This window comes from Arvicola amphibius, chromosome 2 (assembly GCF_903992535.2).
Source record: "Arvicola amphibius chromosome 2, mArvAmp1.2, whole genome shotgun sequence".
In the NCBI taxonomy this organism is placed as follows: domain Eukaryota; kingdom Metazoa; phylum Chordata; class Mammalia; order Rodentia; family Cricetidae; genus Arvicola; species Arvicola amphibius.
In genome coordinates, this window is record NC_052048.2 from 25,448,594 (window position 1) to 25,466,300 (window position 17,707).

A 17,707-nucleotide genomic window follows, 5' to 3' on the forward strand; every position below is an offset into this window, starting at 1 on the left:
ATAAATGTCTGCCATAGCCTTGTTTCTTAAAAGAGTGGCAAGTGCATGTGCCCTCTTATTACTGGCTTTTTTGTCCTGGGCCAGTTAAATTACAAAGACAAACAGCGTTGGAAATGTATCTAGCAGCAAATCGCTTGCCTAGCATGCACAAAGCCCTGGGTTCAATTCCTACCACTGGTAGAGAGAGATAGGACATAAACCTAAAGATGAAAACAACACCTTTTTTTCATATCTTTAATTACCATTATTGCACCAATACAGCATACGCTTTATATACATATATCTTCAACTTCATTTTCAATTTTCAGCAATTCAAATACATAATATATTATCATCTTAAGAATACAAATAACACAAAATGGAGGAAGATTGAGAAAATAGTTTCCCAATAGTCACTATATTTTCTATATTTTCCTCTTAGTGTTCTTATCGGAACCTTAAATGTCCTGCCATGGCTCTGCACAAAGAGAGCTGCCTGGAAAGGGGATGGCAATGCAAACAAATGGACCCCAAGTTTGAAAAAGCTAAGAAAAATATCCAGAAGAAATAATGTATTTGAAATTAAATATAAGAACCCTCTTCAGCCAGAATGTACATATCCAAGCAGGTGCTCCCAGAAGGTAAATCCTCCCATCCCATCCTCATCCTCAAACTGCCCAGCACACAAATGGACAGTGCCCACTGGCCTCAACAGGACCTTCTTCCCAGTACTGTAAAAGGACGGGGAAGTGATAGGACGGAAACCTGCTTTAAGATATCCTAGCTGGGTATCAAAGTCTGGGGCAAAGGCTGTCACAAATAAAGCTGACACAGCCTTCTTCACACTGACAATTATATAATAGCAGCTTTCCATGGCCCAGCTAAATGGACTAAAGGAAATGTTTATGACAAGGCTCCAGACCAGGCAGCAAGGCATGTGGGTACTGCATGAGAGCTAAGTGCTTCCACTTCTCTGCTCTACACATCAAGTTAAAACGCTTACCTTAGGTCAAACACGGGGTGAATAAAAATTAATGCTATGCTTCGAATGCAGCAGAAATGCCTCCACAAACTACAACTCGGAAAGCACAGCCTCCATCTCCTTCAGCTCAGAAACAGCCACCGTCAAAGATGCTGCACTATTCAAAACGCAGAAAACCGTGGGGCGCCACCAACCCGAGCCTTTCATCAGAGGAAAAGACGTAAACACACAAGGCGGTGGTGGTGCTGCGGCTCACCGGATGCTCACTGAATAGGGTGAGCCTGAAGGAGGCCTTACAGAAGAGAGCGGATGCGTTTTTCTGCAAACCCACCCTCGTGAAAGTCCTAACGTGGTAAGTATGGAGGCCAGTCTGCCGTCTATAGTCTCGGGGACCAGAAAGACCGTTACAAGGCATTGTCTCTCCTGAAATTGCTAACTAGAGCATCACAAACAGATACACAGGAATCATGAGATGATTCTGAAATAAGTTCAAGAATTTACATATGTCAGAGGTCACTCTCACAGGTGGCTTTCTGAACTCTGCACAGTCGGTCAGTGTGATAATTTCCACTACTCCCCTGCCTCGGTTGTGAGCAGGAAACAAGAGGTGGTCTTCTGGCTTATACAGCAAGTAACACAGAGGTAACAAAATAATCCAGCCTGAAAGCAACAGAGAAGCTATGGAAAAGACTGTCCACTGATTTTGGTTCTGGGAAATGAAGCGGTCCCTCAACTCCCTCATAGAATGGTGCCCTCAAGGTCATTTATTCTTCAAGTGTGTCCTTAACATCTTGCCGATGATACTCAGAACTGGACCCAGTTGGACGGCTGTGGCGCCTGGCTCGGAACAGAGCTGCAGGACAGGGGAAGAGACGGAAGCCAAGAGAGCACATCAGTATGAGAGTCCAGTCACTTCCGAGCCGCCGGACACTGTGTGACAAAGTCTGAAAGCTCTTCACATGAGCTCCACTTCCCCAGTTCCTCTGGGGAACTCGTACTGAAACCCACATGACAGCATTTGCTTCCCTGATTACATGTTCCTCTACAACGTGATTCTCAGTGCGTCACAACCCGTGGGGGCTGAACAACACTTTCACAGGGTCCCAAAGCAGATGTTTACATAGCAAAATTACAGTTATGAAGTAGCAATGAAAACAACTTTATAGTTGGGGGTCACTGTATTAAAGGAACGCAGCATTAGGAAGGTTGAGAACCACTGGCCTACACCCTAAGGGAGAGGCTGTTGGGTGCACTGTGCCCGTTACCTGGATGCAGTGCTGAAGTCTCCCCACAAGTCACTGTTTGTAGAAACTGGCGCTGGTGCTGAAGTCGTGACAGGAGCAGGGGAATCCAAATCTAAAAGGATATCTGAACAGAAGGGGTGGTTTAATCATATGTTCACAGTGAAACCTACACCCGAAGGATATCTGAACAGGGGGTGGTTTAATCATATGTTCACAGGGAAACCTACACCCGAAGGATATCTGAACAGGGGGTGGTTTAATCATGTGTTCACAGGGAAACCTACACCCAAAGGATATCTGAATGAGGGGCGGGGAGAAGGGTGTCAATTGTTCACAGAGAAACCTACACCCAAAGGATATCTGAACGAGGGGGGAATCAAATGTTGACAGAGAAACCTACACCCAAAGGTCACAACAACTTTTTTTTATAATCGCTCACACTGGAGACCGTTCAGATGCTCTTAGGTGATAGCTAAAAACACTGCAGTAAAAACATTCTCAGCAATAAAAAGGAAAAAACTCGACATATAGAACAACTTGGGGTACATCTCTAGAGATTTACAACACACTAAGTGAAGATAGCCAATCCCCAAAGGTTTGCATACTGTATGATTCCACTCACCTCACACTCCTAAAGCAGTGACTTTATACAAACCCAAGGCAGATGAGAGATTGCCAGGTCAGGGATGGGAAAAGGAAGGCTCACGGGGCAGGGTTCTAAAAGGTGACACCAAAGATCCTCACAGTGAGGCTAGAGAGAAACGGCTCCTCACTGGTTAAGAGTGCTCTCCCTCACTTCAGTGCTGCTCTTCCAGAGGACCCAAGTTCTATTCCCAGCCCCAGAGATGGCTCACAACCATCTCTAACTCCAGCTCCAGGGGTTCAATGCCTCTGAAGCACCTGCACTCACATTAAAAATAATAAATCTTAGCTGGATGGTGGTGACATACACCTTTAATCCCAGCACTCAGGAGGCAGCAGGAGAATTTCTGAGTCAGAGGCCAGCCTGGTCTATAGAGTGAGTTTCAGGACAACCAGGGCTACACAGAGAAACCTCGTCTCAAAAAATTTAAAAAAACTAATATTAATAAATTTAATATCTTTTAAAGTAAAAGACAGAAAGTGATAGAGACTTGTTCTGCAGCCTGACCATCACAACGGATCCATGAACCATACAGAGCGAAGCCGCACAAGACCAAAGGCACCTACCTATGCACACAGAATGAGAAACTTGCATAAGATTAGATAATTTCAATTTCCTGATTGTGACAAAGAAAGTTTTATAAGATGATACTGGTGAGGGATACTGAACAAAGAGCATACAAGATTCTTTTATTTCTCTCTCTCTCTCTCTTTTTTTTTTAATTTGAGACAAAGTCCCAATAGTTCAGGCTGACATGGAAGTTATGGCATTCCGAATCATGGAGCTGCTTCTACCTCCAAAGGGCTGGGATTTGAGGTGTGTACCACCACACCTACTTCCTTTCATTATTTCTTATAACTGTGTATGAATCTCTAATTCTCAAAATAAAAAGTTTCATTAAAAAATTAATCTTCAGCTTTATGGTCACAAGTTTTTAAGCTATTTCATTTATATTCCCTGCTTTGATGACTAAGTTGATCCCAGCACTTGGGAGGAAGAGGCAGGCAGATCTGAGTGTGAGGATAGCTTGGTCTACAGAGTGAACTCTAGCACATCAGGACTTACACAGAGATCCTGTCTTGAGAAACCAAAAACAAAAAGAAAAAAGGAAAAAAAAAGGATAATTGGATTACTGCCTTACTCAATAAGTTACTTTCAAAGTTTTATCAGATTTACCTGCATCACTACCTCCATGGTTAGATTTTGGAATAGGTGGTGGGGTGACGTGGTTGCTGATGGCAACTGAGGATGGTGGGGGAATAGTGATTTTGCCTCCAGGTGGAGGTGGGAGTAAGCTCAGGCCTCCAGTCCCTGTGGCCCGGGGCTTAGAAGCACCTCCTTTCTTGGTTGTAATGTTCTGAAAGAGAGGAAGAGAGAAAGAGAGAGAGAGGAGAGAGAGAGATCACTGACCTAAAGAATAGTAGGAAAATAATTTTAACAACAAAGCTGATACTGAGTCAGCAGACAACCTTAGTCCCAGCACTCTGGTAGCAGAAGCAGACAATATGTGAATTCAAGGCTAGCCTGATCTACACAGCAAGGTTCAGGCCAACCAGGGCTATACAATGATACTTTGTCTCCCAAAAGAAAACAGGGGTTGGAGAGATGGCTCAGCAGTAAACAGCACTGGCTGCTCTTCCAGAAGACACAGGTTTGAACCCCAGCACCACCACAGCACCCAGAGCAGCTACCGCCACCTGTAACTGCAGTTCAGAGGATTCAACACCCTCTTCTGGGCTATGATGCATGAACATACATGCAGGAAAACATTCATATGCATAAAATAAAAATAAAGAAATCACACTTACCCCAATACTCAACTTGATGGTCTGTCCTTCCTTGAAGCCTAAATCCAACTTGGGACGATTATCCATCTCCTGAGATTCTTTGGAAATCTCAGTTTCCTGCTTTACCCACCTTTGGGGAAATAATTTCTCTCAGTTTGCAATTCCCTGAAGCAGAATCTGACACAAATCTGACTCTATCTCACTCAGATGAACTGGAATTCCAAAGTGGGGAACCATAAGACATGAGAGAAAAGGGAAAAAATATCCCAGAGAGGTCAGCTGGTTCAGACTGAGGAGCAACACGGAATGCATGGTAGGTGCAGCCCTCCCAGCAGGTCCAGCCCTGCGGCAGAGCACTGCCCCACATGTTCTTGCAGGTTCCATCTCTGGGCATTAAATTCCAGAGTCCTGAGCAATAAAGAGAGCTACCCTGTCCTAGAGATGGGAAGTGATGTGGCGCCCGGTGCTGCTCTCTACAGCTAGGCCAAACTCAGCTGGGCTGAAGAAATGCAGGCATAGGGCACATGGGCGGCAAACTGACAGAATTGGCACGCCTATCCACGCACAGGCCCGCTGCTGCTGTGCTGCCACCACCACCTTTAAGCAAGGGCAAACTCCCCACAATTATGAATGAGCATCAACACAAACCACCGCACAAGGGTCCAAGATATATCACAGGCTGCACGGAAAGACAGGAACAAGCACAAGGGAAAAGGTAAAGACAGACGAGAGAAACACCCGCTCAGCAGCAGCACCCAGCCCCCCCACCCCATAATTACTGACCCTGAAATCTAAGTCTAGCTCCACTCACTTGAAGTGGTCCTGCAGCGAGACGTTGAAGTCGAAGGCATCCCCCCGGTCTGTGAAGCCAATGCCGATAAACGCACTTCGGCCTGTGAAAAGGAGGAATTTCAGAAAACGGCTTCCTTATGGGGACTTCCGCCTATCATGTCACACGAACTGCTAAAATCTGCTTGGCGATAACACACAGCTGAAAGGTAAGACTTTTACAGCATAAGCCTGAACAAGAAGTTCTACTGAAATACAGCCACATCGACTCCGATAAATGTGTCTGCGGCTCCTTCACCCTGCAACCACTGACCCACAAAGCCGAAAGTATTTATTGTCTTTGATTACCAACCTTTCATAGAAAGTATGAAGGGACCGGGCATGGTGGGTGGTACATGTATTTAAGCCCAGCAAAGGTGGGCCAATCTCTCAGTTCAAGGCCAGTCTGGCATACACTGCAAGATCAAGGCCAGCCAGGACTACAACATAGTGACTCTAACAAAATAAATAAATATATAAGTGAGTGAGTGAATAAATGAATAAATAAATAAATATAAATGGCTGAGAACTACTGCCCTACATGACTCTAAATAGATAGGAAGAAAGGAAGGAAGGAAGGAAGGAAGGAAGGAAGGAAGGAAGGAAGGAAGGAAGGAAGGAAGGAAGGGCTGAGAACTACTGCCCTTCAAATGGATAATCCAAGACAACCCCATCAAAAGCCACCACAGTGATTATAACATGTTCTCTACTGCTAAATAAGCGTTGTTATTAATTTAACTTAAACTCAATTGAACTGATGTTCACATCTATAAAGTGTTAGTCTTTCCTCTGATAACCATAGTAACTTGATGAGGGAAGAAAAGATACCAAAGGACAAGAACTGTAGCGGGACACAATTTCATTAGCGTGCACTCACAATCTCCTGACCTTACCCCACTGAAAACCCCAGCTCCCTTACCGGTACCATCCTGGATCCTGATCACAAAGTAGCGGCTGGAGTCTGTCACTGTCTCCACAGCAATACCAGGGTACTGTTCTACTGGTGCTTGAGCAAAGAGCTCCCCTAAGAGCAAGAACGAAAGCTCCCTGAGCAGCAGAAGAAATGCTGACTCCCATTAACAGGTGTTTTCCATGCCAGTCCCGATTTGCGGGCACTGACAAAAACACAGAGCCCAGACTCCCATGCTTAAGGGCACCCAGCGCTTACCTGAAACTTTATCTTCCAGTTTGATGTAGGCAATCTTCCCTTTTGAAGTGATTCGGAGGCGACCAGTCCAATCAGGCTGGTCTAACTTCCAGTCAGACGCCCTATGAAAGGAAAAAGGCAATTCTTTGTTTTGTTTTGTTGTTGTTTTGTTTGTTTGTTTGTTTTAGTTTTCGAGAGAGTTTCCTGTGTAGCCCTGGCTGTTCTGGAACTCACTCTGTAGACCAGGCTGGCCTTGAATTCAGAAACCCACCTGCCTCTGCCTCTAGAGTGCTGGCTTTCACTGTTTTCCTTTGCTAGAGGGCCTATTCTTTCTGTCAGTTAAATGATCATGAGAAATGACTCATGCTCCCCTTAACCTGAGGCCTCATGTTCTACTGTCTGATGCAGGTCTGGTGGTACAGGCCTTTAATCCCAGCACTAGGGAGGTAGAGATGATGGAGGACTCTCATTGGTTAATAAAAAAACTGCCTTGGCTTTATGATAGGGCAGGATTTAGATAGGTGGAGTAGACAGAACAGAATGCTGGGAAGAAGGCAGTGAGAGAGATGCCTCAGGCAATCGCCATGCCTCTCCTCTCTGGGACAGTCGCCATGGAGCCAGCCACCAGGTCAGACATGCTGAATCTTTCCCGGTAAGACACCACCTCATGGTGCTACACACATTACTAAATATGGGTTAAAGCAAGATATGTGAGAATTAGCTAATAAGAGGCTGAAACAAATGGGCCAGGCAGTATTTAAATGAATACAGTTTCCGTGTAGTTATTTCGGGTGTAAAGCTAGCTATGCAGGAGCCGGGCAGGATGAAAAGCAGGCCTGCCCGCAGCTCCTCACTACATACAGACAGGTGAATCTCTGTGAGTTCAAGACCAGACTGGTCTACAAATCAATTTCCAGGATAGCCAGGACTATTCCACAGAGAAACCCTGTGGTAGTTTGAATGTAACTGGCCCCCATAATCTCACAGGGAGTGACACTATTAAGAGATATGGTTTTGTTGAACTGGGTATGGCCTTGTTGGAGGAAGTGTGTCACTGTAGGGGCAGGCATTGAGGTGTCCTATATTCAGGATACCACCCAGTGTCTCAGTCGACTTCCTGCTACCTGTAAGATGTAGGACTCTCAGATCCCTATCCAGTAACCAGGTCTACCTGATGCTGTCATGCTCCCCACCCAATGATAATGGACTAAACCTCTGAAACTGTAAGCAAGTCACCTCAATTAAATGTTTTCTTTATAAGAGTTGCCATGGTCATGGTGTCTCTTCACAGCAATATAAACCCTAACTAAGGCAGGAGTTGGCACCACAGACTGGGGCACTGCTGTGATAGGCCTGACTCTGGTACTTTGGGTTTGGAAAGCAGTGGAATGCCTTAAACACTGCTTAATGAACCATATTAGTAGAGGCATGGAAGACAGAGGTCCCAAGAGGGATTTGAACTGTCGGAGGCTCACTCAAGAGGTTTCAGAGGAGGAGAATTTTAGTATGTTGCCTAGAGAGAGTTTTTGTGATATTTTGGTGAAGAAAGTTGCTGCCTTTTGCCCTTGTCCAAAGAATCTGCCTGAGGCTAAAGTGAAGAATTTTGGATTAATTCCGCTGACAGAAGAAATCTCAAAACAGCCTCGTATAGACTCTGTTGTGCAGTTACTAGTTTTCATGCTTATAAAAATTTATAATGAAAAGAAGCAAGCTGACCAGGGTAAATAACAAAATGTAAATTTTGAGGCGGAAAAAGAGCCCCAGGAAGTAGAATGGAGCTAAGTCTTGTGTTCAAGGAGATAAACGGATTAAGAAATGGAATATAGGCATGGTGATCTCAAGGCAAGAGCCCACCCAGATAAATTTCCAGCTTGTGAAAAGGAACTGAAGAAAAGCTTAGAGCCAGGTGTGGTGGGGAACACGTTTAATCCCAGCACTGGAAAGGGAGAGGCTGGCAGATCTCTGGGTCTGAGCGAGTTTCAAGACAGCCATGCTTAGTGAAGGACAGAAAAGAAAGCAGAACTTGGTAACTTCAATCACGTGGTTCTGGAGTTAAAGACAGAAGAAGAGGGCCGTGGAATTTGCCTCCATGCCTAAGGAAAGCCACTCAGGCCAGGAATGTATGTGGGGTGTCAGTGAATGGAGGCCTAGTACAGAGGCCATTACATGAAGCTGTGATTGCCCTAGAGAACCCAAGATGAGAGATGCCAGAGTCATGGGACACCTGCCTAGGGAAGCTGCTAACAGGGACTGGAGCCAGCCCAAGAGAAGTGTGTTACAGTCAACAATGCTGAACTGAGTTGGAGATCTAAAAAGCATTTTGAGCATTTTGACATCAGACATGGAAATGCAGAGTCTGGAATCTGCCCAGCTGGTTTCCAGTCTTGCTTTGGTCCAGTATTTCCTCACTGTGAGACCCTTAATTTGACCCCCAACACCAGAATAAATAAATAAACAAATAAACAAACAAATAAAAATTAAGCTGGGTTTCAAGGTGTATGCTTTTAATCCCAGAACTCAAGAAGCAGAGGCAGGCAGACCTCTGTGTTTCAGGGCCACCCTATTCTACATAGTAAGCCCATCTCAAAAAACAAAACAAAAAAAATTCTAAAAATACAATTTCTCCTATGATGCTACTCTCCTACCTAGAGGTGACTTTCTATCCAATGGTGCTCATTACTCAGGGAACAGTAAGGTCCATGTGCTAGATGAAACGGTCTGGGTAGCAGAAGCTTCGGAAATCACTAACCATATCATGTCTTCCATTGAGTTCAACCAGTGTTTACAGGGTACTTACTAAGTGGGAGGCACTATACAACAGCAGAATATACCAGCAAACAAACCTTCTTCCCCTCAGAAAGTTTGCACTCGAACAGAAGGCAAACAACAAAAAGGAAACTTAATAAATAATCCTATCAGTATCTTAGGTTAAGGTGAGAAAGAAACTAGAGGCAGATAAGAAGGTCTAGGAGGACAATGGGGGACAGGTTACAGGATTCAAGAGAGTGACCAGGAAACTGAGAACAAAGCTCAGTGGTCAAGCGCTTGTTTGGTATGCACCAAGTCCTAGGTTCAACTCCCAACACCACCAAAAAGGAGGAGTCCAGGTAGCCTCACCAAGAAGGTTTAATGCTGGCAAAAACGTGGACTGAGAGGTGGCACATAGGTCATGGAGATAACCACCTGCCTTTAGATTGGATCCGCGTCCTGCTCCATAGCAAGGAGTTCAGGCCTGACACTGTAAGCCTGGTCCAAAGCCTGCGGCTCAGGAGACACTTAAAAGGGGTAGGACAGGTGAGGGTTCCCTCTGGGTGCCTGAGGGAAACACTGTCAGCACAGGGCTCAGGCAAAGGTGCTGAAAGGTGAAAGCATGCTTGCTGGAAGAAGAAAAAGAAAGCCAGGCCATACAGGACCTAGCAAGCCATCAGAAGCACTGCAGCTCTTACACGGAGTGAAAATTAGCTGGTCCAGGTTCCAGACAGATGGGACCCAGTCCTCCTGGAATCCCACAGGGATTGTTTTGTCTGCTGTGTGAGAAAGAGATGTGAGGCTGTGACGGCTGAAGCAGGCGATTAGTTAAGAACGCTGCAGTGAGTCAGAGAGGGCCCGGGAGAGACGGGAGCTGAAGCCACCAGCTGTAAAGGCAGTGGCAGTTTCTGAAGCTAATGTTAGGTGTGGGGACAGGACAAAGAGAAGTCGAGAACTCCAAACTGTTCGGCCTGAGCAAACAGGCCACAAGGACTAAAACAAGGAAGGCTATTTATGGACCCTGTCTGGGCCGATGGAGTTTGCGTTTTCAATATGCTTCACTGAGGTGTCTAGGAGCAGACAGCTGAGTGTGTGAGAGCACAGTTCAGGAAAGACATCTGCAATGTAAATACCACTGTTTACCAGCCATCTGAAAACCCCAACGACACTTGTTACCCGTGTTTATATGAACCTGGGTAAAATCTAACATATTACTTATAACCAAGACTACAAAACACTGAATTCAGGTATGTTTTGTTAAGGGTGTGGAAAAGGGGAAAATACGTTAATAATTTATCTCTTATGAACCCGAAGACAGGAAAGGATGGTGTGCTGCCTAAAGTCCTTGAGGAATTAAAAGCAGGAATAGTGTGACTTCCAGGAAAACCTCAGCAATACAGGAGTGTGAGGCTTGCCTGAGCTACAAAATTAAAACCCTGTCTCAAATAAAACAGAACAAAAGAGGAGAACACCATATATCTGAACAAGAGAAAGTTTAGTAAGACAGTAAGTTAAAAGGAAAACTTAACAAAAACCAGAGGATTATCACTGCAGTGTTTGGGATCAAACCCAGGATTCAGTTGGTTAGGTAAGCGCTCCACCATGTGACCCCATCTCAGCAGAGCTTCTGAGCAGGACAGTAAGGTCAGCCCTGTTGTCCCCTCCCCCTTGATGCTCTCTACCTTCAAAGATTCTTAAGAACCCAATTTTGATCCAGATTAGAACATCCCACAGCTCTTCATGGATTCACTTTTTTTTTTAATTACATTTGCTTGCTTTCTTGTTTGTTTGGGGTGGAGGTGTACACATGCCATGAAATGCAGGAAGTTAGATGACAATTTTCATGAGTCATCTCGCCTCCTCTCATGTGGGTCCCAGGAATCAGACTCGGGTTATCAGGCTTGCCAACAAGCACCTTTACCCACTGAGCTATCTTGCTTGCTCCTATTAATTTTTTCAATAAATCATTATTTATTGCAGTCATACCACTGACAGTCAGACATAAATGGGAAATATTAGGAACAAGCATATTAGATGTATTTCTTTGGACAGGTACCTTATAATTTTATCTTGTGTATATAGTACCTTTAAATAAAACAACTTCTCATTTAAAAATAGATACATGCCAGCCATTTCCTTCATCTTTTTTTTTTTGTTTTTGTTTTTTGTTTTGTTTTTGTTTTTCGAGACAGGGTTTCCCTGTAGTTTCTAGAGCCTGTCCTGGAGCTAGCTCTTCTACATTTCCTTCATCTTTGATCCTTAATTCCTCTCCCTCTCCAAAACCAAGTCTAAAGAATTCTTGGATCTGCTGGTCTCCTAACAATACTATACGCAAACCTCGTATGCCAGGTATGGACAAAAGCCTTAAGTCCCACTGACTGGGAAGCAGAGGCAGGCAAATCTCTGGGAGTCTGGAGCCAAAGGGTTTCCCTGGGAGACCCTGTGTAAAACATAAGTAAAACTAATCTCGGTTTTTCATTTCCCTTAGCAATCAAAATGCATTTATAAAGGAGAGGGAATGAGGAAAGGTAATAGCCATCACGCATCTACTACATGCCATTACATACATTACATGTATATGTTACACACGTTCTTATGACAACCAGGTGAGCATATCTTGCATGTGAAGTATCAAAATGTTCAGTTTTCATTTTCAAAGTTCAAGATGTGACTTTCCCACAAAATAAAGTTAAACTTATTTTGTTTTGTGGTGGGGGGGGTGTAAAAAGTTTTGGGTTTTTTTTTTTCTTTATTTACAGGTGACTGTGAAGACCAGAAGGTTTCAGATCCCCTGAACCAGAATTATAAGCAGTTTTGAGCCTCCCACTGTATGTGCTGGGAAACTGAACCTAGGTCCTCTACAGAGAACAGAAGGCTCTTAAGCACTGAGTCTTTTCTCTAGACCTGCTTTGTTTTTGTTTCGGATTTTAAGACAGAACCTCCAGTAGCCAAGGACAGCCTTAAACTCCTGACCCATGTGCCTCCACCCCTCAAGGGCTGGGATTACAGATGTGTGTGTCACCACTCCCAGCTTCGAATTTCATTTTTCTCTTTTCAGTCACTGTTCTATAAGAGTCATAAGGCCGGGCGGCAGTGGCGCACACCTTCAATCCCAGCACTAGTGAGGCAGAGGCAGGCGGATCTCTGCGACTTGGAGGCCAACCTGGTCTACAAGAGCTACTTCCAGGACAGGCTCCAAAGCTACAGAGAAACCCTGTCTCTAAAAATAAAACAAAACAAAGAAAAAGAGTAAGCAATGACAGAACGTTTAGATAATAAGACATGTCAAAATATGCACAGGAAACAGAAAGATAAAGGGGGAAAAAGAAAAATTAAGAAATCGCTTTGATGGGACAATGTAGTGACCTGATGAGAGGATGAAGACTGTGAATAGACTAGGAAGTAAAGGAGACTGGGGGGGGGGGGGGGGGAGGAGCGGGGGCGGGGACTGGGGGCAGGGACAGGGGAAGGGGCAGGGGATAAGGGCAGGGGAGTGTAAAAGGCTTGACGTAAAAGGAAAATAGAGGACTTCAATGAATATGATACCATTCTGGAAGTCTTAACCGCTAGAGGAAGTCATGAGACAGCTTACTTAGCAGTACAGCCATTGTTAGCTTATGTGATTGGGTTGGTTACATACTCCCAATTTATTCTTTTTTAATGCACTATCCATGTGTGTATGGTGTTGCATGTGTGGGGGCACAGGCATGTCACAGCACATTTGTGGCAGTCAGAAGACAGTCTGTAAAGTTACTTCTCTCCTTCTCCCTTTACCTGGATTAGAAAGAATCAAACTCGGGTCTTTCGGCTGGTATAGGGCCTTATCTGCTGAGATGACCCCAAATTTCTTCTTTCAGTAAGCATTTCCTGAGTACCTACTATGTGCCAGACACTATGCTGGTCCTGCTAGTTCACACAGATACAAAGTTTAACAGACTTCACATTGGCGAGCAGAAAACTAAACCAGCCACAAGAGCAGCAATGGAAGCCTAAAATGCTGCGGATTCACACAGAGCTGCCCTAAGCCAAAACGGGGCAGGTAGAGCATCTCACCGACGGCGATGTGTACAATGGGGTCATGATGCAGTACCTGTGACTACCATCAAGAAGCATGTCAAGTCTCAACGATGGCGCCTTGAAAACTACCTCTGCCAAAGGATACAACCTACGGGCCCACTGCAGAGGTCTGCAAACTGATTAATGATGAATGAACCTCTGGGGAAGAAGCAAATGGAGCTGTGGAGAAGATAACTTTCCAGCAAATGACAACACCAAGAGAAAAGCCAGGATGGTACATCAGTCAGGAAAGAAAGAAAGAAAGAAAGAAAGAAAGAAAGAAAGAAAGAAAGAAAGAAAGAAAGAAAGAAAGAAAGAAAGAAAGAAAGAAACCAACCAACCAACCAACCCTGTGAGGGAGCTGGGGAATGGCTCCTTGGTTAAGAACACTTGTTGCTCTTGCTCTGGCAATCAGGGTTCAGTTGCCAGCACCCATGTAGTGGCTCATAAACATCCATGACTCCAGTTCCAGGAAATCTGATGCAATCTTTTGACCTCCATGAGTACAATGTATATAGGTATATACATACATACAGGCAAAACACCCATACATATATATAAAATAAATACACCATTAGGAAAACAAAACCCCATTGCTGGGCAGTGGCACACGGCTTTAATCCCAGCACTTGGGAGGCAGAGGCCGACAAGGTGAGCTGCAGGGCAGCCAGGACTACTCAGAGAAACCCTGTCTCAAAAACAAAAACAGAGAAAGGAAAAAAGCAAAAAAAAAAAAAAAAAAGAAGAAGAAGAAGAAGAAGAAAGAAAGAAAAGAAACAAAACCCTGTGAAGTGCATCCGTGCACAGGATGCATTACTTTTCCTACCTTACAAATGAGAGAACCAGAGCCTGGAGAAGTGAGGAGATTGGCTCATAAATTACAAAGCTATGTACCGTCCAGGGCGCAGACTCAACAGTTTTCAACAAAATCCCAATGAATTCTCTTTGAATCCCATTAGCATCCTACATCCTCAAACCCTCAGTCACGGGATTACAGGGGTGTTGGGCCCTATGAGGCAAAAATGCGTCGCTGACTCTGAAAAAGCTATAGGAGAGATGGCCAGCAGGAAGGCAGGAATCCCTACATAATCAAAAGCTATAATGTAGACACACACACACACAGTGAAAAGAAACGCAATGGCTAATCATTGGAAAACAGGATCTTAATGTCTGCCCCCCACACAAACGCGCACACGCGCCCGCGCGCACACGCACACACACACAAAACCTCAAGGAAAATCCGAATGGTGAATGAGGACGACACTTGGCGAGAACGGCAACAGTGTAAATTAAATTAGATCCTTATATCATGCAAACAGTGGACAGCATCACTGCGTGTGCTGGGAGTATCAGAAGGGGGGGGGTGGAGAAGAGAGAGCGCGCGTGCTGTGTGCGTGTGCATACGCGCGTGGAGGATTACAAGCCAAAGGTCGCAGGAAGTGTAACAGATGGAGCAGGCATGAATGGATGCGGCTGACGACGAGCAGACGATGTCCCAAGGGGGGAGTGATGCATGCAGGCAGCAAGAACATAAAACAAAATAACAGTTTCAGCAAAACAGAAAAGTGGGGAGCGACGCTAGCAGCCTAGGTGGCAGGCTAAGCAGGAGACCGCTCGGAGGCAAAGGCGCGGGCCGGAGCGTGCTGCCCAAGGACACACCCGTCCCCCGCGGCGGGCGCAGACCCGGCTCAGTACCTGTAGCCGCGATTCGAGGCCCGCGGCGGGATCCGGTAGACGCTGACGTCAGGCTTCACACACAGCACTGACTCGTATTCCAGCTCGGTCGCCATCTTGGCTCCGCTAGCGCCGCGGGGGCGGGGCACAGGCGGGGGCGGGCTGAGCGGGACGACGGCTTCCGCTGCGTCACTTCCGCTCGAGCTCGGCTCTACGTTTCACCTCTGGGCGGCGCTAGTTAGCCGAGTGCAGCTAAAACGCAGAGACGTTCATGCGGCGTGGCTTGCCGTCTTGAGTCAAGTGCTCAGTGGTAGAGCACTTGCCTGCCAAGGCCTTGGGCTCGATCTCTAGCGGAAAATTAAAAATAAAAATGTCACTGAAGGTAGACCAGAGGTTGCACAAAATGAATCTCTCCTTTCCCATTCTGTTCTCATACTATAAGCAATTGTCCCATGCACAATGTCTAATAAATGTAACCTTTTTTTTTTCAATTTTTTAGATTTTGCTAGTGACTCCACCATATTTAGAACGGGCCCCAATTACAGTGCTAAAAAGCTACCTAGCATTTCCCAGCATAAGAAGACTTCGATGTGCCACACATGGTGAGGTCTGAGCAGTTCTGTCTACAAATATGTTCTTTGTGCGCCACAAATGTAAACTTACAACGCTACAACTTAGAAACCTTTTAACTGACAAAGTCCGCTGGTGTCAAAACCGAGTCTGAGCTCATTTGGTCACAGGACACACCAGTAGCGTTTCTTTTTATTGACTGGTTGACCTATCCTGATTTATCTACTTTGCCTATGAAACTCAATGAAACTCAAGAATTAGAAGCAGCTGGTAAGGATATGGAGACTTGCTACTCTCACATACTGTTGCCAGGAATATAAATTGGTCCAACGCGGCTTTGAAGGGACGTTTAGCAGAACTGTTCCAAATATTAAGTAATATGTAACCTTCAATTAACAACTGCACTATTTCTTGCTTGTTGATGTTTGTTTATTTGGGGACAGGGTCTCAATGTAGTCCAGGCTGGCCTTGATCTCACTGTGTAGTAGACTTTGAACATCTAATCAGCCTGCCACCAGAGTGCTGGAATTACAGGACATGCTACCACACTCAATTTTGTTCAGCGTTTGGGAACAAATCCATGGTTTCATGAGAACTCAGCAAGCATTTTGTCAATTTAACTATACCCCCCCAACTCAAACTATTATTTTCTATTTCATATACTTCTCCATGCTTTAGGATTTTATAAAGAGAATACATGCACCCTCGATGAAGAATTAAAAAAGAGAAAAGACAGAAAAATGATCTATTACTTGTTTCCTATTTCTAGACCTATGATCTCAACTGAAGCATAGGTCATGTGACAACTCCACCACATTGTACTCTTTCGTTTCCGCTTTCTCTGTCAACAGTGCTGACAAGCACTTACTGAGGAGCCTGGGCCCCGGTTCACCTTGTACATGTTTTGCATTCTTTCTCTCCAAATCTGGTCATCCTAGAGGCTTCCAGTGTCATATAGCTAACTCTTCCTAATCTTGCATTTCTCCATATGTAAGACATGATATACTGTAACCAGCAGCAGCTAGCTCCAAGAATTTGTAGTTGGTTTATTATTTTAAAATCAACAAAAGAACACACCATATTAGCAAAATAAAGAGAAAATGCACACAGATCTTCTCCACATCAGCATAAAGAGCACACCATTTTCTATAATCCTAATCACTGTGTCCTCTCTAGCTTTGATGACCATGTTACCTAATTTTTCAGTGGTTGGTGGTGGTGATTTGTTTGTGGTAGCAGCTCATTCCCTAGGCCAGGCTAGCCTTGAAGTCACGCCGCTCCCCCTGTTTCCGCTTCCTGAGTGCTGTTACAGGGGCAAGCAACCACACTCATTTCCAGATGTACGTCTGCTCCTGAACGTGAGTGTCCACAGCACAGATCCTGCTCTTCTGCTCTGAGTTCTAACCTAAATACCACCTCTCTGGAATGTGTTCCTCAACATTTTTAACATTTTTTTCTTCTTCTTAATATATGAGTGTCTGCCTACAAGTACCCACAGAAATCAGACGAAGGCATTGGATTCCTTGGAACTGAAGTTACAGATGGCTATGCACTACTGTGTGGGTGCTGGAACCAAACCTACAGCAGCAACAAGCACTCTTAAGTCTCTTCATCCCCTTCTCAGCTGTCTTAAATGGGACTAATAATTGCCTCTTCTCCGAGATTACACATTTTTATGTCTGTTCAAGTCCTTATCCCATTGCGTTCGGCTACTGATTGGTGCCTCTGGTCCCCATCATTTCCTAATGTTAGAGTAGGAAAAGAAAACTGATCAATAGAATGGAATCTCTGGCCTGCGTGGAGACTTAACATTCCGGTTGGGCTAGTTCAATCACTTTGGCTAAGGGACCATCCCTAGGAAGGAGGGCTCACCTTAAGCCATGCTGCAGAGATGGGCAGAATAAATAGTCCTTTAGTGAGATACTGCACTTTTCCTAACCAGAATCCATGCACCTGGAGCTGTAACTTATGACCTGTATCCAAAGTGGGGGGGGGCTTAATTTTCTGCTCACTTTTCTGAATTATGCAGAAAAAATATATGTTTTCCTT

At 44.9% G+C, this 17,707-nt stretch overlaps 1 protein-coding gene across 1 annotated transcript; it reads right to left on the reverse strand.

Moving 5' to 3' along the window:
- Window positions 1-209: 209 nt before the first annotated feature.
- On the reverse strand, window positions 210-15,231 carry Necap1 (NECAP endocytosis associated 1). The gene is made up of 8 exons (XM_038320683.2): window positions 15,110-15,231; window positions 6,632-6,732; window positions 6,383-6,487; window positions 5,447-5,528; window positions 4,657-4,765; window positions 4,025-4,205; window positions 2,227-2,329; window positions 210-1,814 (listed from the first exon to the last, which is right to left on the reverse strand). Exons 1-8 carry the CDS (start codon window positions 15,202-15,204, stop codon window positions 1,766-1,768), a joined length of 825 nt encoding a protein of 274 aa, XP_038176611.1. The 5' UTR covers window positions 15,205-15,231; the 3' UTR covers window positions 210-1,765.
- Window positions 15,232-17,707: the final 2,476 nt, after the last annotated feature.